General features: G+C 42.9%; 1 protein-coding gene across 21 annotated transcripts in view; it reads right to left on the bottom strand.

Annotated features, from left to right (window-relative positions):
• Positions 1–25,392, bottom strand: part of CEP112 (centrosomal protein 112) — a 413,727-nt gene that overhangs the window by 195,532 nt on the left and 192,803 nt on the right. For all 21 annotated transcript variants that reach the window (XM_082370414.1, XM_082370412.1, XM_082370410.1 and 18 more), the window contains one exon: positions 16,028–16,210. In XM_082370414.1, the coding sequence (XP_082226540.1) occupies positions 16,028–16,210 (183 nt within the window). The remainder of the gene's footprint in view (positions 1–16,027; positions 16,211–25,392) is intronic.

Raw genomic sequence — 25,392 nt, 5'->3', positions numbered from 1 at the left:
ATCTGTGTTGCAGCTCTCATTTCCAATTCGAGAACTGTACTATAATCATAAGCTTCTGGTGGATGAAAGGAAATCAGCTCTCTGAATATTAGCTAATGCCACATTTGCAAGTCCTGAAGAGATCTGTGCTGTTAAAAAAAAAATAGATCATTTCGCGTGAACCTATATATATGAATTGCTTTGTTCTGCTCAACTGATAGACGCAATGCCTGTGCTGGGATTAAACCCTTTTCATCATAAAACCTCATCTGGTTCGGAGTCCAAGTCCATCAAACCTTTTTCCTTTAAAGTCCCGCCTTTGATTCTACATCAATTTATTCAAACCGCAGCTGGGTGGCTGAAAACGAAAGGACAGCATCATTTAAACCAACCATGTTCTCGACTTGAAAGAAGGGCTATAATTAAAAAAATGGGCATAAAAGAATGGAAATGGGATAATATTTTTTAATGGTAGTTCAAAGGCCGACAGATGTCAGAGTCTTTGAAGATGTCAGTACACTGAGCAAGGAGTTGCCATGAAAGAGCCTGCCTGAGAGGTGAAGCAGCTTTTTAATGGCTGAAAAAACCCTTGCAGACACATCCTTGTGTTTTTAATTTGTCAGAGTTTCTGCAGTATTTTCTGATTAATGACACACGATTATAACTGCATAGCAGACATATTTTTATCCTCGGTTAAATGAATCGTTTACTCCACATTCTTTTAGAACTAGATAAGAATAGGGACACTTTCCTAGGAAGTCCCAAACTGTTCTGATCGCTTCACATATTTATGCTAATTTTGTGGGACTGGCGAAATCCAGAGTTACTGTATGTTGCCAGCTTTTGTTCTCTTCATAGTCTGTTGCTGGTAACATTATGATGCACATGTGGTAGTCAGAACGCGGCTCACTACAGTTCCATTCTTTTCATGTACGTGGAACAATATGTGCTTGAATAATTAATTTGTGCACCAAGTCGTGTCAAACCAAATTAGTGTTTAAAAACATTCCTGAGCTCCGTCTAAACAACCATGGGCTGCCATAGGGTTTCAGAAGAAAAAGAGGTGCTTAAGGGGAAAAACTGCAGCCCTAACTGCAGTATGACGTTGATGCCACTCGAAAAGCCAGGGCCCTAATACGGCGTGTGGGACCCTGGGGCGCTGCGCTGGGTGGGGAGAGGCTCCAGGTCGCCTGACTCGCCGACCTGACTTGCTCGGCGAAGCGGCCTCACGGTGTCCCCGGGCAGCAACCACGCGCCACCAGCGGCAGCAGCAGAGAAAGGCTTTCCCACCGAGGGCCGGCCTGTAACCGATCCCACGACGAGGCGCAGCGGAAGCGCTCACAGCTCTGAAGGCACACGACGTGGGGTCCAGTCCCAGCCCCTCACTCAAGCGCCGCCCGGCCGGGTCTGCCCGCCTTCTGTCAGAACCGAGCTCACACCTGCCCGCTCCCAGAAAGCCGGTGCAGGTGTCCAGCACACGCGCTCTGCTCAGTTCTCCTTCTCAGAATAAGCGAGACTCAGCAACAATCAGAAGCAGGCCATTTCTAGGTGGAAGCGTTCCCCTCCTGCACGGCTCTTCCTATTTCCACAGCTCGGAGCCCGGGCCCTGCCCTCCGCCGTCACCCTATGCGGCCACGACGGGTCAGGCCCTGGGCACACCCCTGTCCGCTTCGCAGAGCTGACCTCCACGGAGGGGGCCCAGCACGCGGGGACCAGGGCCGGGGCTGGGGCGCCCCGGCAGGCAGAGGGCGGTGAGCGGCGCGCCCACGTGGCGGGAGCCCCCGGGGCCCTAGAGGACAGGGGCTCCTTGGGGTTCTCCTCCTCCGGGAGGGGCGGCGGCCTCTGCCGTGTCTCTAGGTGACGCTCGGGGCACCGCTGCCCCTGGGCCTGACTTCGAGGCAGCTGGGGGTCCCACCTCGTCGTCTGCACCTCCTGCATCTATCTGTTCCTGCCCCTCCCTCCACCGCCAGACGCCCGAGTCTCCAGACCACAGCTCCCACCCTCGGTGCTGTCCCACCAGGACAGTATTCCTCTTCCGTCTCCTCTTCCCCTCTTTCCATCCATCAGAACTCCCGCTTCTTCAGTGTGACGGACTTCACTTTTTTTTTTTAATTTAATTTTTAATAAAGATATAATTGACATATAACATTGTATTAGCTTTAGATGTAATGATTTTTAAATTGAGGTATAATTGACATACAACATTGTATTAGTTCAGGAGTGCAACATAATAATTTGACGTTTGCATATGGTGTGAAATTATCACCACAAGTCTAGTTAACGTCCTTCACCTCAGTTACAATTTTGTGTATGTGATGAGAACTTTTTTTTTTGAAAAAGCCTTACTTTTAAAATTATTTTTAATAAATAGGTTTTTCTTTTTTGTTTTTTTTTATATACAGCAGGTTCTTATTAGTCATCAATTTTATACACATCAGTGTATACACGTCAATCCGGATTTCACTCTGATGAGAGCCATTCAACGAGAAACAACTTCGCGATGCGGTCGCACGACGCTTACTCTCGCCTCCACCGCAGGGCGGTTCAGGCCGTCCCTCCTCTGGGGAGTCCCCTGGCTCTTGCGGGCACTCGCAGCCTCCTGGCCGGGAACGCGGGGCAGGCAAGCAGGGAAGGGCGATTCGCTCGCTCGCGGTTTCTGCGGACTCGCTACATTGCCTGGCGGAGTGGGGGCTCTTCCAGCGAGGCCTGTGTCTTGCTTTGTGTCCCTTCTCTCAGCGCAGTGGCTGGCGCATGAGGGTGGCTCCGCAAATGAGGAACGCACAGAGATAAGGGAAGGAATCCTCGGAGGCACAGTTCCATCTTAAGAGAAATCACTTGTTCCTTTTTCCTCCGTGCATTTAAAGTGTAAAAGCGTTCCGAGTCACCTACTCCAGAAGTCGCCTTGCTGTGTGCTCTTTACCCGTTGTGAACACTGAAACGCACGCATGAGCGAGGCAGTGAAGGCGCGCGCGTTGAATAAGGAAGAGGGCCAAGGAGACGCGCGCTCCGCGGCGACTTCCAGCAGCATCGCCGCCGGGGCCTCTCAGGGCTGCGGGCAGCCCGCGCTCGCCTACCTCCCGCGCCTCGACCTCGGAGGCTCAGACGCTGAGCTCCCGTGCGGGCCAGGGCACACCCTGCTCCTCTGCGCCTCTCTGGCTGACCTCCAGGGCGGCTGCGACGCCCTCCTCTGTCCCCAGCCCGGCGGCTCTCCGTGGACCCCAGCCTCCCGGGAGCGGCAGCGGGACCGGAAGTGGGGCCGGGCGGGAGCCGGGCTGGCGTGGGTGCGGGTCAAGCGCGACCTGCCGCTCCGGGCCGCGCGGCGGCTTTCCCCCGGGTCTGCCTTCCCGTCGCTGGCTTCCCTGATCTCAGGGCCCGTGTCCCGCGGCAGGCCTGGGCCACGTGGAGTCGGCCCTTGCGCACTGCTGCTCATTTGGTGCAGCCGTCTGTTTACGTTGTGGGGCCACGGTTCACAAATTGAAATAAGGCAGCTAACATTTATAGGGTCATTTGAAAATATTTGCCCATCTCAAACTCTCACAAGAGCCCAGGAGTCAGGCATCATGGCTCCTGAATTACCACTTTTTCTTGGTTCCCTTGCCCTCATCCTTGACCCATTTCCCCAGTCTTCTTGTTCAGGGCTATGTCCTCCATCTTCTCTTAGGCAATGAGTGTGGTCACCCTCATTCCATTCCCCTCCTCGGAGGAGCTCATCCTCACAGCTGGTACCTGTTGCCATCCATCCTGGTGACCCCCAAGCCTTTATTTCCAAAGGAGAGCTCTCCTCTGAACTCTAGCCTTATATTTCCAGGTGCCTAAGTGACATCAACACCTGATGCCCTGTGCACATGGACCACAGCTCCGGCCTCCTCTCCCTCCCTCTCTGCCACATCAGCTTTCCTGTCGCCAAAGCCTTGGCTAAGTCCCTCATCACCTGTCACTAGGATGACTCCCAACGAGCCACCCAGCCTCCAACCTCACTGCCTTATGACTCTTAATCCTCTGCTTCAATTCTCCAGTGACTTCTGATTGTCGACAGTTACAATCTCTCCACTTTGTACTGGACACGCCTGTCATAAAAAAAATGGAGCATGCAACCTAGCATGTATATGTGTAAATCTGTAACACGACCATATTAATACATTCTGCACATGACAAAACCTTACACAAAATACACATAAATGGAAGTTCTTTTCTTTCTTCCTATATCCTAACGGACCCTACTTGGGGGAACACTGCTCTAAGTAATTACCAGGAGGGGTAACAAGTGTTGCAGGAAGGACACTGAGGTAAGGAGATGGAAGACACAGAAATGGCAGCACAGAGAGACAGTATAAACCCCGAACTGGAGACCAGCGTTCAGGGAGAGCTGGTCCTGACGTCCCAACATGGTGTAAAGTACTTCGCAGGTACTGATCATGCTACTCCTGTTTAGAATGCTTTTCCTATTCTAATTTGCAGAGCGAATTTCTAGTCACTAAAAAAAACTCCATGCATATGGTATCAACCTTTTCTGATCACCTCCCCAGACCCTATCTCCCCACACTCCATAACTCCATCTCTTCTTCACCTGGGATCAAGGCACCTTCCTCACTTCATTGCACTTTGCTATACACACGTGTGTAACTCTAGAAGGCCTAAAGGCTGGGTCTGCTAGAGGAGGCCCCGAGATAGAACTGTCCATTTCCACGCTGGTACTGTTACTAGTTCCTTACACACAAGGTGGGCAAGGCGGGCATGTAGGCAAAGTTTCCAGTGAGTAGAAAGCAGCCAGGAGGGTACCGACCTCCCTCCACCCCAAAGAAAGGGGAGCTAAGCATCCTAAAGGGCCCGATTAAATCATCACATGGATCAGGTGGCAGCACCAGCAAAAGGTGCCCCACGGGGACCTGTGGGCCAGGGCAGGTTGTCCTTCTGACCGGGGTGTTACTGTGTCTCTGCTCTATGCAGCCTGGATGTGTCCTGAGACGCACCCTCCGTCTATGTGAAAGGAAGGTATTCTTTGCCCCCACCTGTGGAAGGAACCATACTGCCCTCCGATCATGACAGATGCACAAATGCCTGCTTCTCCATAGACTATACGAGCTGGAGGGCAGGGATCACTCCGTTTTGAATACTCCAAGGTTGACTACGGTGCCTGACACGTAGTGGGAGCTCAGCAGAGGACACCACTGAATGAATGACTGAATATCACAGATGTGGAAAACAATGATCAGAGATATGAAGTTGGTTACTCAGGTTTATAAAGCCAGTAAGTGGTCGAGACCGGTCATGAACCAGCACCTTTGTTTTCATATTCGAAAAGAAATTGATCACTGCATCTAGGCCCATACGTTATTTATCACCTATATGCCAATGATGTCCAAATTCGTATTTCTGGAGTCTCAACCTGCATTTCCAACTCCCTGTCTGACGCACCTCCATCTGGATATTTAACGTGCAGCTCGAACTTAACTTGGCAACAACAGAACTCTTGTTTTTATTCCCTCCTAATTGTCCTCATAGTTGGCACCATCATCTAACTAGCTACTCAAACCCTAACTCTAAAGAAGTCCTCTTTCCCTCACTCCCCATAGCTTACCCATCAGCAAGTCCTACTGACAAACGGACACATCATACAGACACCCAGGACTGTCCGCAAAGCCTCAGTGGCCTTTTAGAAGCGTGAGTCAGATCACGTCACCTTCCTGCTCAGAAGCCTCTCCTTGTCTTCCAATCACATGCAGAGTCAAACCCAGCTCCTCAGAGGCCCTGCCCTCCCTGCACCTGCTCTGCTCCTGACACACAGGCTTCCTCTTCTCTGCTGCCAGCTTAGACAGCTCGCCCTGGAGCGGCCTCGCTGACGGCCGGCGAGCAGTCACCGGTCACGGTGCCACAGCTCTGCACCTAACAGTGACTGCCACGCGATGCTCTCCTTGTTAATTTGCGATTTGTGTTATCATCTGTCTTCCCCCATTCAAGTGTAAGTTCCTTTAGAGCAGAGGACTGATCTATCGTGTTCTCTTCTGTAACCCTGAAAGGAACCCTCTTAGGGCCAGACAGACCATTCCCTACACAACTTGGGGCAACATTCATGTGAAAGCCACCTCCTGAAGGTGTATTCCTCCATCCCCAGGGCCTGGCACAGAACTGCACTCAAAATATCTTTATTGAGTAAAGGAATCAAGTTGAAGGAAGTCTGTGTCATAGCAAATTCCATATACATAATTCTGCCTAATTTTGACAGATAGGAAAACGTATGTGGAAATAAATTTGATTTATACATTATCCAAAGAGTCACAATTATAAAAATGTTCAAGTCACAGAGTTCCATTTTGTCAATATCGGTATGGAACAATGAGACTTCAAAGAGCTATCAGAACAGTCAACAGTAATTATGATTTTCCTGAGAAGATTTACTCTGCTATTCCTATTTCTGAATTGAATTTTGTTAAGAAACACCAACTTTATGGCAATAGATTGTGATGTTTGCTGCATGTCGTACACCTCCACGGCTCACAAAACCCGAACCAGCACAGTCACACAGGCTTTACAGGGGCCAGGGACACACGGCACCTCTTGAACTCAGGGCTTTTGTCTAATGACAGCCTTGGCAGCAATTTTTGAATGAATGAAGAACCAAAAGTTTTCCACCCTCACACTCTACTTCTCCTGTTGCACATGCCAGCATCATTTTATCTGGAGCTATTGTAAAATTCGCCTAACAAGTGTGGATAACATTTACATTACAAAAATTAGCTTTTCAGGAAACATTTGGTAAACACATGCATCTTGTACGTTAAATGACATCTTTGCAAATAACGAAGTAAATAAGGTCCCACTTGACCCTAGAGATCTGGGGTTTGTTTCATTAATAAAGACTGACTTAAGGAGTAAACTTAAGATGAATGAATCACCAGTTTAATCTTAACCTTTTTAAAGACCTACAACTTTCAAGTCCTTACTGGAAAATTCCCTCATTTAAGACGCTAGGCCTGGTTGGTCCATTGCTGCATGTTCACTGAAAGCTCCTCTGTACCACAGAGCGATAATGTCACTGGGACACAAACACACCCATGCGTGCGCAAGCGCACACACACACACGCACACGCGCACACACACACACACACACACACACACACACACACACCCCCGAGAGCACTGCTGCATTGCAATTGCCCTCACTAACAAGGAAAGAGACCCCAGATCCAGGCCACAAACTTCAGCAAACTTCACTCTCTGAGGACACCATTAGCTCATTCTCAAATATTACTACTACTTTCAGGCTTTGACTTCATACCCGAGCAAAACAAATCCAAATGAACAGGAAAAATAACACACATTTTCAAACCCTGCAAGTCTAATTGTGTATTGTTTCTTTATGATTTCTTGTCATCTTTCCCCAACCTCTCAGTATACAAATATGCAAAAGTACTTGAGAGGTCAGGTAACAATTTAAAATAATTGTTAAAACAAGTGAAGAAAAATAACTTTCACTAAATTTTAATATTTGTTTCAATGGAAAAATATTATCTCAAGTTCCACATTGATCCACCAATTAGGTCTCAATGAGGCCACTTTTTATTATCCAAAAGTTTCCTTCTAGCGACAATATTTTCAAAGGTTTTCTCTACACAAATATTAAAGTAGTTTGAAAATAGACAATTATTTTCATGTAATGCCTTGCTCTCCTCCTCAAACAGGAGTTCAAGGTCTCCCTAACAGAAATTTCTGTGACTTTTCTCATGGAAAATGCTCAGGTGTTAAATATCTTGCGTATCATGCAACTAGGCATGATTCCAATTAGTCCTGAACCAAAGACAAAATGACAGTTTAATGAGCTTCAATTTGCCAGCTCTTTGAACATTTGATGATATCATCATTTTGCCAGTCATTTCTTGCACTCTGGCTTCAACCTCTCCATCCCCAAAAATTACCTCAAATATACAAATGAAGACATCAAGGATGTCTCTTAGGGAACTGAGTCAAAAACGCAAAAATGACTTTTCCAAGACATCAAGGAAGAAGAGTTATTCGTCCCGTATTTCCTCCCAGATAACTTCTGCCAACTTCCTCAGTAATTTCATTTAGGCAGAGGTGAGGAGAAGGAAGGGCAAAATGCTAAGGGCAAAGGGCTAAACGAGGGCCTTTTTCCGTATGTCAACGGGAATGACATCCCTCATGTGGAACAGTGATGTACTGCTGGAGTATTTTATGTAAAAGAAAACCCTTCTGAAAGTTTTTCATTTTGGCCAAAATTACTCTAGAATTCAGCTCAAACTGCATCAACATAATTTGTTTTTGAGGATTCTAAAAGAAACACATTTTCTAATTGTTCTTTGTATTTCTATGAAGAAAGTCTCCAGGTTTGAACTTACTAAACCACCTCGACCTCACTTCTAGAAGGTTTTGACTAGCTGTTGCCATGTGATAGGATTCTTACAAGGATTCCTTTAGGGAAAAAAATGCCAACATTGAAGTCTTTGAGCTTTAAAAAGTCACTCCATTAAAAGGAATGGATCATATGTAATATTCCAAATTAGTATGTGAATATAACAGACATTCATCTATAGTAAACCATTCACAACAAACCATATTTCACCAATACTAAACGCAAATTCCTAAGCAATATTTTATAAAGATTGGTAGGTCCCACTGACCTAAAAGCTTACTGGATTCTTACTCTGGACATATCTTCTTATTTCAGTAATAACGTGAAAACCAAAAGTGAACCCATTTCAAAAGCACATTCATTTATCCATTCTACAAATTCTAAAATTTGTGGGAAGGAATTCTATTCCAAATAAAATATTAAGAAATGCATATCTCTTCAGAGTTTAATTGGTTTCAGAATAGAGACATAGCCATGGCTGTCACTTGGGAGAAAGACTGAAACTACTGGCTAAGACCTGACTTGGATTTACATCGCCTGAGTTATGAGTATCAGTGTTTAAATCTAGCAATGCATTAAGAATCCAAAATTGAAAACGTAATGGAATTTATGCAGAATAAATGAAATTCAGAGACAACGAGCTCCTCCATAAGCAGGCGAATGGGCAGGGGAAGTGGTCACGAGCGCCAGCTACACTACTAGCTATGTCACCTTGGGCAACTTACTGCACTTTCAGAATCTTTCCTCATTGATAAAATGGAAATACACACAAGTCATTTTCTGACCCAGGCAAGAAGGTCAAAACCATTTCCAAATAGGAAACTTAACCCTGATGGGGGACCGGAAGGGCTGGGTGAGGTAATGCGATGGAAGGGACCGAGCAGGGGAATTCAGCACCGCTCCAGAAGGCACTGCCGACTCAAAGCGGGCTCGAGCAGCCCAGTTCAGTTACGCCTGGCCGCACCGTCAAGGACAGCGACTCACTGAAAGAAACGCAAATTGAGATGAGAATCTCAGCCTGGGAACAAAGGTACCAGTGTCTCTCTCCCATGCCCGGCAGAGGTTCACACAACCCTCTCCCTTTTTTGCCATGTCCAAGTCTCTCCAAAAATCTAAAACCTTTCTTGGAAGAGGCTGTGAGATAAAGAGCACTGAATTAAGATTAAGAAGGCCTGGTTTGCTAGTTCTGTGACCTTGGGCAAGATAATGACCTTGGAACCACAGGTTCTTTATGTGTCAAATGAAAATAATTGGATGCAGTCATCTCTCGTGATGACTTAATCTGACAACATCATTGCTGGATACTCAGACACTCGATATGACTAAAGGCTTCTTATCTGTCGGAACACACTGTGTACACAGACTTGTGTTCCCTTGCAGTCTCCCGGTTTTCACCACTGCAGAGTGATCACATTATACCCTCCCCATTGTAAATATCCTCAGCATTTAATCATTAAGAACAACTTAATGTTCTTCAAAAACAATTTAAATATTTCTTTAAAAATCCATTAAGTATAATGAGAACATAGGACAGATTTTTAAAGCAATCATTAATGATTGATATGAAGTTGTTATTGCAAATGGAATACTTTATATGTTATTATTTGGAAGGCTTGTCTTGAAAAGGAATATTCTTTATCTAAAAGTGGACCACGTGCCATAGAATGTGGTTTCCATGGTAACTGCCACATTTTAAAAATATGCACAGGACTAAAGATACATTGTATAATACTTCAATAAATGGATCATTCTTAGAGAAATCAATTTCCTTGTCTCAGCCTGTTTTTGTTTATTAAACTTAATATAATTTTTTCCACAACGAGGACCAAGTTGAATTATTTATAATAGTTTAATTATAGGTAGATATATGCTACTTTTGTGCTTGTAAGATGAAAATAATTACAGTATTTTAGAATTATTATGGAAAAAGAAAGCTGGTGACCTACCAAAAATGTAGACTTTACTTGAAAGGGCATCTTTCTCTATTTTCTCCTAATTAAGTACCTAAGAAATAGTATTCTTCTACACAGTAATACATACAATAATATACTAATGCAAATATGTTATTAGTTCATATGTAATTCTATTAGACACATCACCATTGGATACTAATAAAGTGAGATCTTTGCATCAACGCATCTATTCAGAATATAAGAAGGATTTTTGTCCTATTTGGAAAATTCTGAATAACCTACGTTTTTCACATCAGAAAAAGAATATTTCCCCCACAGTCTTTTAAAAATGGCTTAGTTGGGAAAAACCTCTATTTGTATTTTAAACAAACACCAAAAGTTCTTGGGTTATCTTTTTTTTTTTTTAAAACATCTTTATTGGAGTATAACTGCTTTACATTGTTGTGTTAGTTTCTGCTGTATAACAAAAGTGAATCAGCTATACGTATACATATGTCCCCATATCCCCTCCCTCTTGCTTCTCCCTCCCACCCTCCCTATCCCGCCCCTCTAGGTGGTCACAAAGTACCGAGCTGATCTCCCTGTGCTATGCGGCTGCTTCCCACTAGCTATCTATTTTACATTTGGTAGTGTATGTATGTCCATGCCACTCTCTCACTTCATCCCAGCTTATCCTTCCCCCTCCCTGTGTCCTCAAGTCCATTCTCTACGTCTGTGTCTTTATTCCTGTCCTGCCCCTAGGTTCTTCAGAACCATTTTTATTTTTATTGTTTTGATTCCATATATATGTGTTAGCATACGGTATTTGTTTTTTTCTCTTTCTGACTTACTTCACTCTGTAGGACAGACTCTAGGTCCATCCACCTCACTACAAGTAACTCAACTTTGTTTCTTTTTATGGCTGAGTAATATTCCATTGTATATATGGGCCACATCTTCTTTATCCATTCATCTGTCAATGGACACTTAGGTTGCTTCCATGACCTGGCTATTGTAAATAGTGCTGCAGTGAACACTGTGGTACATGCATCTTTTTGAATCATGGTTTTCTCACGGTATATGCCCAGTAGTGGGATTCCTGGGTCATATGGTAGTTCTATTTTTAGTTTTTTAAGGAACCTCCATACTGTTCTCCATGGTGGCTGTATCAATTTACATTCCCACCAACAGTGCAAGAGGGTTTAGGGCGTTAACTTTTAAAGCACTTCCGATCTAAAGATGTTTTGTAAGGGTTTCTGGAAGAGTCATATAGTGATAATACAGAAATGTAGGCTTACGACTTAAAATATGCTTTCTTTTGATTCGTAATATCCACTAAATTGGATCTCCCAAAGCAACTGCATTTTTTGATGTTGAGGATAATGGCATTACCCATAAATTAAAATGAAAATTTGGCACATTAAAATAAACATGCTAATTACATTTTGTGAAAGTACTTAAAGAATCCTAGGTTTTCCCACTGGATTTTATTCCCAAATGTTTTAACATAGAGAGAACATCATCAATTATACTGGTCAGCGCCTTTTACATTAAGCCCCATGTCATATATTTCTCTCAGAATTGAGCGTTAGAAAAAAAATGAACTGGTATGATTTCTTACATTAGATATTCAGAATTACACAATTCATCATGTTTCACTCTTCACTGTGGCTTCTAGGCAAGCTCAGAGCTAAAACTTGTACTTAACTGGAGCATTTTCTTTAAAAGTATGGATTTTCTGATGCGGTTAATATCATTTATTGCTTAATTACTATTTTCAGTTATATTGCATCTGTATGTGTTTATCATAAAATGCTGCCTCAAATCCTTTTTGAAAGTGCTTGGAATGTAAAGAAATTAAAATCAAACGTTTTCAACACAAAAAGTACTAGCCCCCCCAAAGCCCAAAGACCACGTATAGGTTCAACAATAGTGTTCAGAACATACATATTGTGAAATTCACCCTTTGAGTAATCTCTGAAGAATAATAACCCATACTTAATCCACTGCACACATGTACACACCCAGTTTATAAATGGACATTTAATCTTGTGCCCAGATTCCCAAATTCATGGAAAATAAAGTAATGTTATCAAGATATCGTTTTTATAATTGTCCTATCATAAATATCTTTTTTGGAAAACTTTTTTTTAAGTGGAAGAGAGAAAGAAGAGGGGCTCTAAAAATCCCACATTTTAGAATCGGCGATCGATGTAGCCTCTTACTGTGAGTCAGTACGGCAAAATCCAGATGATCTGTCTTTATTGTGCAAAACTGTTCATATTAGAATCATTGATTCTCAGTTTAGGGAATCACGACAGGCATCAAGATGCCAGCGTTAGGCAAGACCCACCTCACTATACACAAATTCCCAGTGAAATGTATTTTCAGACGCTGCCGATAACCCTGCCCGCTCTACCGACGGCGGTTCCCGGTGGCCGCAGTGGCTCCTCTCACTGCTCGAGGCTTCTGAACCTCAACAGCTCACGGACAGCCGTCCCAACATGGGGACACCACCTCTGGGGCGGATCACAGAGGTCCTCTGGAACAGTCTCTACAGGGCTCATACACACCATTCACTCCAGCAGCAAACATCAAAGATCAAGCAATCTCTGAGTGGTTCAGGGTCCTAAAAGCGCAACCAAGGGATCAAGGAATCTAAGTTCTGTTTTTCTTCAAGTTCGAGGCGATAAACTGCAGAAATTCTTTCACTACATTTTGCAGTTCAAAAGCAAAACAAGAATTACATGAGGACTACCATGTTAGAAGAAGCTTTCCTAAGATGATCACAACAAAACTATAAATTTCCTTTATGTTAAAAAACATGATGGAATCAAGCAAATCATTCTCCAAAATAACTTCAATAAGAGGGATCTGGCCAATGAGAAATATTTGATAATGAGGTTGCGAATTTCCATATGTCTTGAAATCTACTGATCTGGATGCTTTTCCTTAAACATTATGACCTCAGGTACATACCAGACTGAACATCTTATATGAAGGCAGGAAAATTTAATGTGCATTTCAGCAAATGTAAGTATCACAACATAAACTCTCCCATCGTTGAAAATCAAGGAATTATGGCAAAAATATAATGTATGCATAGAGTAATTAGCTAAATGCACCAAATAAAAAGAGAAAAATGGTTAATTGTCCTTAGTTGTATTACTGTATCTTATCGTTTCTCTATAAAACAGAAATTACTTGAGTAACAAAGCACCTGTAATAATTATATAGCATATTCACCAAAAGGGAGCTCCCAGTTGATATGATTCACCTTAAGGTAGGTGACTATACTTTATAACAATGGTTTTATTAGTATACAACATATTACATACTCGAAAGAAGCCAAAAGTAGATTTCTAGTATATTGCTTGCAATGAAGAATCTGACAGAAGAAAAGCAGCAAACAAAGCCATAGAATAGATATTACACTGGTCCTCTTTTGCTTAAATATTCCAACTAGTCCTTTTTACAAAATGGCCTCCATTGCTAAACGGGAGCAGCCGGGCATGAACTGAAAATCAAATGTCTCCCTGGAACTCAAATAAAACATTACACAATCCAGTATTTAAGATACTTGTGTTTGTTCTGCATCAAACCACAAAACAGTGATTTTTAAAAAGGCTCTTCTATTTTTAAAAAAATATGTCACTTTGTTTTTTTTTTGAAATTTGTGAATGGAATTCAGAACCTAAAAGGTATTATGCATTAGATTATTTAGACCACAATCATGAAAAGACATATTTGGAAAATTTAGGACTTACCTGAGGAAACTGTGAATTAATAGCCCCAATAAATAGCCAAAAATAAATACAAGTTGTCAGCATTTTGGTATACACGATAAGATTTTTTAAAATATAACTTACTGATAAGAGTTTTTTAAAACTATGTTCTCTAAAAACAACTTAGTATAGCGTCTGCAGAAAATCATTTTCATTTTGATCAAGAATGCATTTAGCCTAAGTTTCCATTGCTTGCTAGCATTCCCGGGACAGCAATTCCAATTGTTCCAAGAAAGACAGAAAATCTCAGAAATATAATCATATGCTACAGCATTTGGAGAGGTCAGATTAATACTTCAATTAGAAGAAATTCAATTAATAACTTCATTATACTCTCCCTGTGGCTTAATTATATGTAATAATTCTAAAATTTCCCTTTTGTTATCATTGGATGAACCGCACCCAATATATGGCAGATACGACATATGCAAAGTCACAAAGATTTCCTCTAAATTTGGCCTCTGTCTGTGTCAGCTTTCTACAACACCACGAAAATAGTTAGAAGTTGTATAAATTAATGTATTTAACTGTATCGATTATTCAATTCTACCATGCAAACAGATCCTACACTGATTCAGAACCCAAATATCTTCTCAAAGAAGACAATGGTAAGGCTTAACATCATCTTCGAAGGAGAATGTAAGTTTGAAAATATTCTTAACAAATTGTATGACTAACAATTAAAAGATCAGAATATATTTTATAAAGGCTCTAATGAGGTTGGTGGCAAAAATATAACACACGTTGATTTCACAGGAACCACCTGACTATTCTGGTACCAGGGCTACTACGACGACTACCTCTTTAATTAACAAACCCCCATAAAACAAATTTAAATAATTTTCCTAGAAATGCGTGTGACTGACAAAAAAGCCTGTGCCTCCATCTTTATCCGAAGGTAAAACACAACCCAAGGTCAAATGAAGATGACCAACAGCCCTATTCTTTGCCTTACCGTCTCCCGCCTTCCACTCAAGACATAACATCTATTTAATCAGCAGTACTTTTATGTTTAGATAATTATGAAATTGCTTAAACACATATTATAACAAACAGACGGTCTATTTCGTTGTTTAAAAATTATGTTATTTGGGGAGGAAGGATAACCAGGAAGAAGCTCATGTGTGGTGTGGATAATATGGCTAGATTTCAATGGGAGAGAGGTATTTAGACCTAGCAGATGATATGGTTTTATTAGAAAAGAAAATTATCTTTTTATTGGTATCAATTGCTCTTCAATTTTCCTTTAATAAAATTTCACAGCAACCTCCTCAGGAGGAAACACTAAAGGCCTCTGATTATATATACCGTAGAGAATGTATTGCACCACAAAGAAACACACCCGATGAGATTTTTTTCCATCTGAAATTTATAAAGGTAATTTTCCATGCTGACAGTGCTCATTCCATCCCTAAGTTTGAAGAGTCAAATGCTGCCACAGCTGGGGGTTATTCTGCAAATGGCCTCCAGCAGGGACTGCAGGGGTGAGGCAGGAGGCGTGGCGTGCTCATGGGGGGTAGCCCTTCTCTTTATCAGTTACCATCTCAGTAACCTAATCAAATATAGAGTCCAAAGAAAAAAAGCAACACTAGGAAGGAAAAGCAAATATTAAAACAGCTGCCTGATTACCTACAGAGATTAAAACAAAAAGCAAGGAGTGAGGCTGATATATTTCCTGGGGATTTGCTAAGGCTGAGGGGAGGGGTAAGGGGCAGATACCTTAAAAAAAATCCATCATGAAAGGAACTGAGACAAGATTATAAAAAAGGGGCCAAGTTATAGCGCGCCATGGGATTTTTAATCTGGCTACCTGTGGTTTCTGTAGTTAAAGCTTTATTCATCCCCCAAAAGGGGGGGTGGGGACAAAACAAAAAAATCACATTTATTTGTCAGTTTTGCAAATGATCAAACAGCGTGCATCAACAAGAATAATAAGAAAACATGAAACGCTGATGACTTTTTAAAAATAGGTCCCCGTTTTATCAAACATTATTGATAATTACCTGTGACTCTCGATTCTTGAACTCTTGGATTTGCTTTTCGTGCTCCATATTGGCAGTGAGGAGCTGCTTCTCCAGGTCTCCAGTCTCCCGTGCGTGGGCTCGGACTAGGCTCTCCTTCTCTGCGTTATGCTGCTGTAATAGGTGCGTCTTCTCCTGTGCGTGCTCCAGCTTCAGCTCTACTATCTGATTGGACAATGAGGACAGTTCATCAACAGAACATCCTTGTCGTCATGACAACTCATGGCCAGCTTAATTTTTCTCTAATTTGCCCAAGTTGAAAATTTTATTTTTTGCGTCATTATTACCTCACCCTTAAAATACTCTCATTTTTTGGGGGGGGGGGTGGATTTTATCTAAACCTCCTAATATTCAAGACAGTTGGGCATATTCAGTAAATCCTTCTGCAATCTGTTGACACAAATGCCTGAAGCATTGAAAAAAATTATGTCGCATGTTAGGTATTTCCTCCCCAAGAATTTGGGTATTACTGACCAGCAATGGTTATAAACGGTTAATAGTCAGTACGCTCTGCTTTTTGCTGAAATATATACAATGTAAAAAGCAGCAATTAAATCGGTCAGTTTTCTTTATGGTTTTCAAATAAAAGATCGAAGCTAAATACGCATCTGGATTATTGTATATACAGTTGTCTTTCTAAAAATAAAATGATAAATTTCAAAGCTCTATTATCTTGTTGTCAGCTACGGTAGACCAACATAAACAGATGTTATGTGTTCCAGAGGGGCACCTGCTGTGCTGCAGGCTTGCGCCATGATTTCATAAAAAGCATTCTATTCTCAGGATCCTTTCCCAGTCCACTCCACACTGGAGACTGTGACCTTGGCCAGTCTTAGCCTCTCCCTGCTAGACTGAATGGCAGCCCGAGACCGAGGGCCTGGTTGCCGCAGCTTTGATACTAATCCTCCCAGGCTGTGCACAATGGCACCCTACCTGGCCTGCACACTATAGCCAGCCAGGCTGTCTTTGAAGCAGGTGATGAATAGGGACTGCAGGAAGCCAGCTTCCCCAGTGAACTCCAGGCCACACAGCTGCTAAGAACAGTCACTTGGATTTTTCTTCAGTTTTGGTGGATTTCAGGGGGAAAAACTGCTGTTATCTAGAATACGTTGTGTTATTTTCGGCGTGAGAATCCATCTTCAAAAAAGCTAACAGTAGGAGCCTGCTCCAAATCGATCTTGTTTCGTGCAATGAATCACCAGACTCCCTTATCTTAAAGCTATAGCATTCATTTCTCCAGGCAGGCATGCTGCACCACATTTCAGAAGTTATTTTCTCTGGAGATTTAAAACTCTCATCCTCTAATGGCAAATTAAGAATGAGAACACAGATTAAAATTGCTTTTAAATTTAGGTTTCAAAATGTTTTCTTATTGTGATTTTTCTTTGAGGGTGGGCAAATCAACAATAAACTCCTGACCACTCATAAATTTACTACATTATTTAGAAGAAAGAAAAGTATACTAACTCTGGAATATACACACTTATCGGAACAAGATAGTATAGAAAATAACATGGAAAATTTTATTTTGCATCTGAGAACAAAGACGCATTCTAGTGAATTTATGTCTGTTTAAAATTTAGGGATCTTTCTTGCATATTATTCTACTATAGGCAATATACAGAAAAAATGCATATAAATTTTCTCTTTATATACTATGTCAAGTAGAAAAGTTTTCTATGATTATTTAAAATAAGTGTGCATGGTTTTCTCTGTGATTCACACAACTACAATGTCAAGCCCAACAAAAAAGAGAATTTAAAATTTTATTGATATTACTGCATCATTTTCAGGCAGCCAAGTATATGAATTACTGAGTTAGGATATTTTTAGAACAGTCTTGGACACATTATTATTTCTACTCAGTGTTATACTATCAAGCATTATAATAATGAAATTATAAATTTTAGTAAAACATTTAAACATGTAGCACACTGAAAGGAAATAGAAAGAGGTAAAAAGTTCTACTGAGATCTGATTCTCAAAACCCTCAAAAAAACTGGGAGAATGGTGTGATTTAAAATTGACAGAAAGCAAAATATTTTACAATACTCTAAGGAAAAGTAACCGATTGACCTATAATTAAGGCAGAAGAATTACAGAAGTTTTCCCCCAAGAAAAGACACAAGACCAGGACTGGCTGTGAGATCATTAGTAACAGCGCTGCCTTGGTCTAGGCTCTAGAGCCAACACCCTTCCATAGAAACTCTGAGTTATCTGAGGAGTTCTGACACTTGGACCAGTGACCCTGCTTTCCGTCCATTCATTTTAAAAAGTCAGGAACAAATGAAATAGAGATAATGGCATTTGAAGCCTAAAGATAGATGTTCACAAATTAAGCTATTAAAATAGTTTGCTATTTTGTCAGGGTCTGTTGCTCAGTGATCCTGGTTAATGAACAAATCTCAAGGTTGCCAGAGCCTTTTCAAATGAAATCGCTCAGCCCTGTCTGCTCGATCCAATGCTGTTTGGCCAACTTCTAGAGGTTACAAGCCCTTTCTAGTCTTTGCCTAGGTTTCCTCACTGTCAGCAATTTCAGGCAGGGGTGTCCTCTCCAGATTAATGGTAGGGTCCAGGAGAAAAACCCTAATGTTCTGGGAACATCTTGATGATGATATTCATAACCATATTCAATGCCATCATCAAGGTGGATCTGTGTTAAAATTCAACCTAGCCCCTTCCAGGTAGATAAATGTCCTTTACATGTGGGTGCTTCTCAACAGCAAACATGAAGTAGCATCTTCTCTTTACCTTGAGCTACTAGATACTTTTCGTTGACCACAATAATGTGCAATGGAGCTAGTGGTTACCAGGAGGTGGTACGTCATGGAGAGTGTGGAGGATGGGACAGCAGACAGCACCCGCAAGGGTGAATGATGAAGTGGTCAGTGGGGTCTCTAAGTCAAGGTGGTCCAGAGCCCATAATCTATGCTCCAGGGGAAAGAGGAGGCCCCATCACCAAGGAATTCTTAAGTAAGGCCAGGTAAAGAGCTCCCTGTAATGCAGGAGGGAAGGCTTTAAGCTCCCTAATCCAAAAGCATGGAGCTGTGGGCCAGGTAACTATGCTTGTAATGCCACTCGACTGGTGTGAAAGCAGACTGGCATTTCTCCCAGGACAAGGGGAGTGATTAGGCCTCACGTTCAAGCGCCTAGGAGCACCTGCCAGCCTTTGTGACGCTGGACTTGATAGCCTGCTGGTTGGGGCCTGCGTGAGAAAATGGCTTTATTGCCTAGAAGCTACTAGGTTGACTCACACGAAATTATCCAACAGGAGATGAATAAGGGCCCTGCCCCACCCACTATGCCACCCCAACACATTCTGACCTTGAGGTTCTGAGATCCCTGAAGGCACAGCCCTCCTCCCAGACCAGATCCTACCGCGTTTGTCGATGGCCTCCTCCCTCGCCTGAAGCTCCATGCACGTGTCCTGGGGTAGGAGCACACCCAGGCCCTGAGACGACAAGATGCGGGTGCTAGACAGCAAAGTCCCTGAGGGCCTTGGAATACACACGCTAAGTTCTCCTAACTGTTTTACAGCAGAATTAGTGCTAGCAAATATGGCCTGAACATGCTTTGATAATCTTATTTTTTGAAGTCATTACTTCTCCATACACAGTATATAGAAGATCAACGCATCCCAGTAATACTCCTCAAGGTCAGAAATTCCAAAACCAGAAGAGTAAATTATAGACGTAATAGAATGCACCCAACACATAAAAAAGGAGGAATTGCAGTACAAAAATATTAACTGAAATAACCTCAAATGTAACCAGAAGACAAAATCTATATTCTGCAAGCCCCATCATTCTGGAGGGGAGGAAAACATACCTTAAAAATCAGAAACAACTAGAGTGATAGGAGAACTTAGTAAGAACATGAGTGCAATGAAAGAAGAACTCAAAGACAAGAAGACAAAACAACAGAATTAACTAAGGATCAAATAACTTCATCACAAAATAAATTCTAAATTAGAAACGAGTTGAATAAACAGGGCTAAAAATGGAACCACTGATATAGACGAAAGACTGGAGATAATCACAGTCAAGGTCCATGAAGGACACAAAGAAAAGATAATATAGAGAGAAAGTGGAAAAAGAAAATCCGTGTGTGGGAAATTCCCTGGTGGTCCAGCGGTTAAGACTCTGCACTTCCAATGCAGGGACGCGGGTTCGACCCCTCATCAGGGAACTAAGACCCCACATGCCGCGCAGTGTAGCCAAAAAAAAAAAAAAAAGAAAGAAAATCCGTGTGTACACAGGTACCTTATCAGAAGACTTCCCTGAAATGAATGAAGAGTTAAATGCCTATATCAAAAAAGCAAACTGTATACCAAGAAAAACTGATTTAGACTGAGGAAAAGAAAGGCTCAAGAATACTATAACTAAACTCAAACATGGAAAAACTCAAAGATTATAGAACCTAAACCACTCTTGGAAAAAAAATACTTGAGGACGAAATTTAGGCAACCAAGAGATGACTGACAAAGCTGTGTTAAGAGCAACCTTTGTGCCAAAAGGCAGTGGGTCAATGTGTGCAAGCTTCAGGGAAAGAGAGGAGGAGCAGAGACTTTCATGCCCAGCCGAACTATCCTTCAAAATAAGGGAACAAATGGTGACTCTCAGGCAGGCAGAAACACAGTGGATACGACAGCTACATGCCCTTCTGGGAAAAAGGACTTGAAGAAATCTCAGCAGTCAACAGATGAATCAAAATAAAGGACTCAGACACGAAAAAGCTCTGGTGGTGTGCATGTCGTCGATTTAAACTTAAAAAGCTAACTATATGACTGTGAGAAGCATGGTTATGGAACAGAATATAAATGTTACAAAAATCAACAATGTATAAATAATACTATAACTGATAGAAGAAAGGTAGGGGTGGATGGAAGGAAGTGGAAGCATGTTACTTTTATCTTTTCATAACAGGGAGTAAAAACTGAACCATAAAATTCAAAAATGCCTCTAATCTCAATGTATTTGTAATCTTTATTTCTTAACTTTCTAAGAAATCATTTCTTGTATGGTAAAGAACCAATTTTCTAAACTTCAGAAATTCCTTCAGTTTCCCCTGCTTCTTTACTTTAACTGATTTCACATAAAATTAAATATTTTAGTAAAAGTGACAAATATAGCATGGTCCCATTTTTTAAGAACTGCTCTTGTCTATATCCCTATCTATCCTTCTACTACCTCACAGAAGTGTCTGGGATGATGACCATCTGAGATGAACAGTAGTCATTTCTGGAAGATAAGATTTTGCTAGAATTTTTGCTTCCTTCGTAGTATGCATTTATCATGTCAAATGGCTACAGCTCCCTTTGGGGGGAATATTAACTTGTCACGTTGCAAGAGCCTTTATCAAGAGACATTGTCTCCCTTCAAGCACATGGATTCTGGGTCTGTGAACTTAAATCTGGAAACTTGAATCATGATTTTCCATTGAAGTGGAGAACTGTCTAAAGTTCACTTGCCAGCTCTTGACTTTCTTTCTTGATATTGTACAAGTATCACTCCCGTTGGTCTCTGCCTTATCCCTCAGAACTCCGTGCTTTATTCACTATCGCCACAGACCCCTGCAGGGCAAGACACCTTGGTGGCCACTCCCGCCATGCTGCCCACTGCAGCGGTCACTCCTACCATCCATCTGATGTTCAGGGCCCCACTGGCAGACCCCCAGCAGCCCACTGAAAGTCGGCCGCCCGGCTCCAGCACCAGCAGTGGCAGCAGTGCCTACGGTGGGCCTGGCACACGGTGGAAGCCAGCCTGGAGCCGCTCCGTGGAATCAGGGGCCCATCACCATGCCTTCTTCAGCACCTCCTAGGCCCTCCCTGGGTGGAGGGTGTCTGGCCTAAAGTAACAAATTGCTCTAATCTTCTCATTCTCCTGAGGCTTCGACCTCGTCCTCAGCACTGTGCCAAGGCAGTCCTGGCATCTCCACCTCGGATCAACACGGCTGGAGTAGTAGAGAAGACCACTACCTAGTAAAATCGCAAGCTTCGTTAACATGCTACATACTTAAAAAAAGCGATGAATGTCAGCTCAAAATTGTCAATAATTATATACGTTAGACTAATAACAGTTCAAAAGGCACTTTGATATAAAGTGCTAGCCATTGAAAGTCGAGGATTTTCTGTAGGGCTTGCCAGGTGACACTCCCACATCATCCCACATCCTACTCAAGGGATCCCTGTGAAAATTTTTGCTTCTTGGTTGTGAAATTCCGTACTACTTTTGTGTCGTTGATAAGACTCATTAAAATCCTCACTAAAAGGCAAGTGTATCACACCCTGTGTTTTTCCATTTAATGAAGTAGAGGACTTAACATCATCAGGCTATGTATCTGAGCAATTTTCCATTTGCATTTGCAAAACAGCACAGTTGAAATGTCAAAATAAGTTACCAAATTCTCTAGAGCTCCAGAAATCTAGGTCCAGTGAGACAGAGTCTACTGTAAAGATAGCACCGTTTCACTAGACTGATTCTTTACTAAAAGATGTTCAAATCTTTTCTTTATAAATTGCAGTTATATGATATAAAATGTGCTACTGGACATTACATTTCATGACCAATAAAGACTCCAAGCCTTTGGAGTCAGAGGAAAAAAAATTTTAGCACAGAAAATACTACAATATGGTCTGACTTTCTGAACATGTTAATAGAAACAGGCACCAAAAGAAAACAGTAAAAAGTCAGCAGTGTGTCAAGAACAGAAATAGAATTTGTCACCTGTGGAGAGCCTTGTGGCTCCAGGATTAGGTATTTGCTACAACGAAATGAGCCATCCACGAAATCTGTCAATCAGCAATTCAGTTCAGCACACAAATTCTCTTCCTTTGAAAGTTTCACAGGACTGTGCTAACCGCTATGAGAGATACAGCGAGGCTCTGCCGGCCTGCACTGCTTCTTCACTCCTTTTCCTCCAGAGTCAACCTGTACAGCCGGGGACCAACGCCCGCCGGAGCCCCAAGCTTGGCATGCGCTGAGGGCTGAGGGCTGGAGGCTGGAGGCTGGAGGCTGGAGGCTGGAGGCCCAGCAGAGATCAGCCCATCCGTGCTGCCCGGGCAGGAAGCAAGTCCTGTTCTCGGCAGTTTTCTTTCCCAGTTAACACTTCAAAATACTTACCCCCCACCTGCAGGTGATGAGTGACAATAAGCACCTGGAGGGTTTAGAACTTTTTGAAAAATCAGCTACGATTTTCTGTGTTTTTATCTGGCAGACCTCACTTAAAACCCAGGAAGGAGCCAGAGAGTCGAATGTTTCACGAAGATTTTTCTTCGTGGTTTAATGATCGTTTACTCAAGCCACTAAAATTGAGATAACTAAGAATATACCCTCTTAGGCAGAGTTCAACACTGTTGAAAAACACATGTCTTAACTGTATATTTTAATTTTAATTTATTTTACCTTATGTCCGTTTATCTAAAACACATTCAGTTCGTCTTAATCTAGTAGATCCCTGCTGTAGAATAAGAAAAATAAAAACCATCAGAGTTTCCCAGTTAGTATAAAATTTAGAAGGACAAACAGATCAATCAGGTTATAAACTCCTCCACCATATGGACGAAGGCTTTATTGTCTTCATACTGTCCTCACACTGACTACAATGCAGCATAATTATTCAACGTTTTGCGTGGAATGAGTGGCACTCGGGAGCAAAAATCAAAAACTAAAAGGTGAGCTGGCCCTCCACAGATTCAACCAACCGAGGATCGAAGAAAAAATTCCAAGAGGTTCCAAGAAGCAAAACTTGAATTTGCAGCGTTTCAGCAACTACTGACACAGCACTTACACTGCATTAGGTACTGTAAGTCACCTAGAGGTGACGTAAAGTGCACGGCAGGATGTGCGTAGGTGATACGCACACACGACGCCATTTTATATGAGGGGCTTGAGCATCCGTGGATGTGGGTATCGGATCCCCTGTGGAGACCGAGGGACTCCTGCAGTCAGAAGAGAACGACTTCATCTTCCTTATCACCAAACTGACTTGTCACCTGCACAGTCTCTGCCCTCCTCTGACGTGAATGCCCGGCTGGCCCTGTGGCCCAGGGAGTCCTTCCTTCCGTGCGCTGAAGCGTCTGCTCTCGCCAAATTAAGCCCGTCTCTCTCACAGTGACCCCATCGCTCTCTGCCTCATCAGCACTGTCTTCTCCCCTGGACCATGCCCATCAACACGGATGTCTTCACTGTATCCTTCCCCTGACCCTACATAACCCTCCAGAGACCACCCCACTTCCCCGCTCCCCTTTCTTTCAAAGTCCCTCCACGGGCTGCTCACACCCTGTTCTCTCCCTGCCCACATCACTCGGGTTTTGTTCCCACATTCTACCGAAACTGGACTTGTCAAGGTGGTAAAGACCTTCTTGCCAAACCCAGTGGTCAGCTGTCAGTCTCCATCTAACTTCCCGTCTTGGCGACACCTAAACAACAGGTTACTCACGTCCTCCTTCCTGAAACACTGGCTGCACATGGCGTACGGGAAGTCACACCTCCTTGGTTTTTCCTTCTACCCACCAGCTGCTCCTTCTCAGGCGTTTTTGCTATTTCCTCCATCTCGTCCCCACGTCTAGCTGTCACTGCGTCCCCGGGCTCAGCCCTGGCACTTCTTTTCTTTTCTCTCTTGCGTGTCAGTGTCTGTCACCACCATTCACCTGGTGGCTCGGCGGGGAAGCCGGAGTCATGTTCGAGTCCCCTCTTTTCTTCACGCTCCATTTCCCTTTCATCCACAAGTCCTGCCTGCAGAGCACAGCCCAAGGCTGACCCCCCGCCCTGCACTGCCCCGCCCCGGTCCAGCCACGGTGACCTCTCGCAAGCCTCTGACTATCAGACTCCGGTCGCCTCCCAACCACCCTCCCTGCGTCCTCTGCCACCTCCTGTACAATCAGCACTCCACAAAGCTGCGAGAGGAATCTTTCTAAACACAAACCAGATCTTGGTCAAATGCTCCAGTGGCTTCCCGCCACTCGCAGAACAAAATCCAAGCTCCCAGCACAGTCGACAGGACTTGATAGGATCTGCCCCGCCCCCGCTCACTCCATTCCAGCCATGTCCCTGCCCGTTCCCTCTGCCTGAAATCTCCTTTCCTAATCTCAGGTTCTGTAAGGTTTCTCCTTCACTTCATTCAGGTTTTAATTCAAATATCACTTCTTTAGAGTCCTTCACTGACGACCTTCTCTAAAATAACGTCTTAGATGAAATGACACCCTTCTGTAAAATAGCCCTTCACTCACAGACACCCTGTGCTGCTTGACTTCACAGCAGTGACCATGACCTTACGGAACAGTATATCCTAAGGCTGGGGGACTGTTGTTTCCTCCACCATCAGTACAGACTCTCCTGTGTTCACCC

The sequence above is a fragment of the Balaenoptera borealis genome (assembly GCF_965194805.1).
Source record: "Balaenoptera borealis genome assembly, chromosome: 20".
Lineage (NCBI taxonomy): Eukaryota > Metazoa > Chordata > Mammalia > Artiodactyla > Balaenopteridae > Balaenoptera > Balaenoptera borealis.
This window is presented reverse-complemented; position numbering and strand designations above follow the sequence as displayed.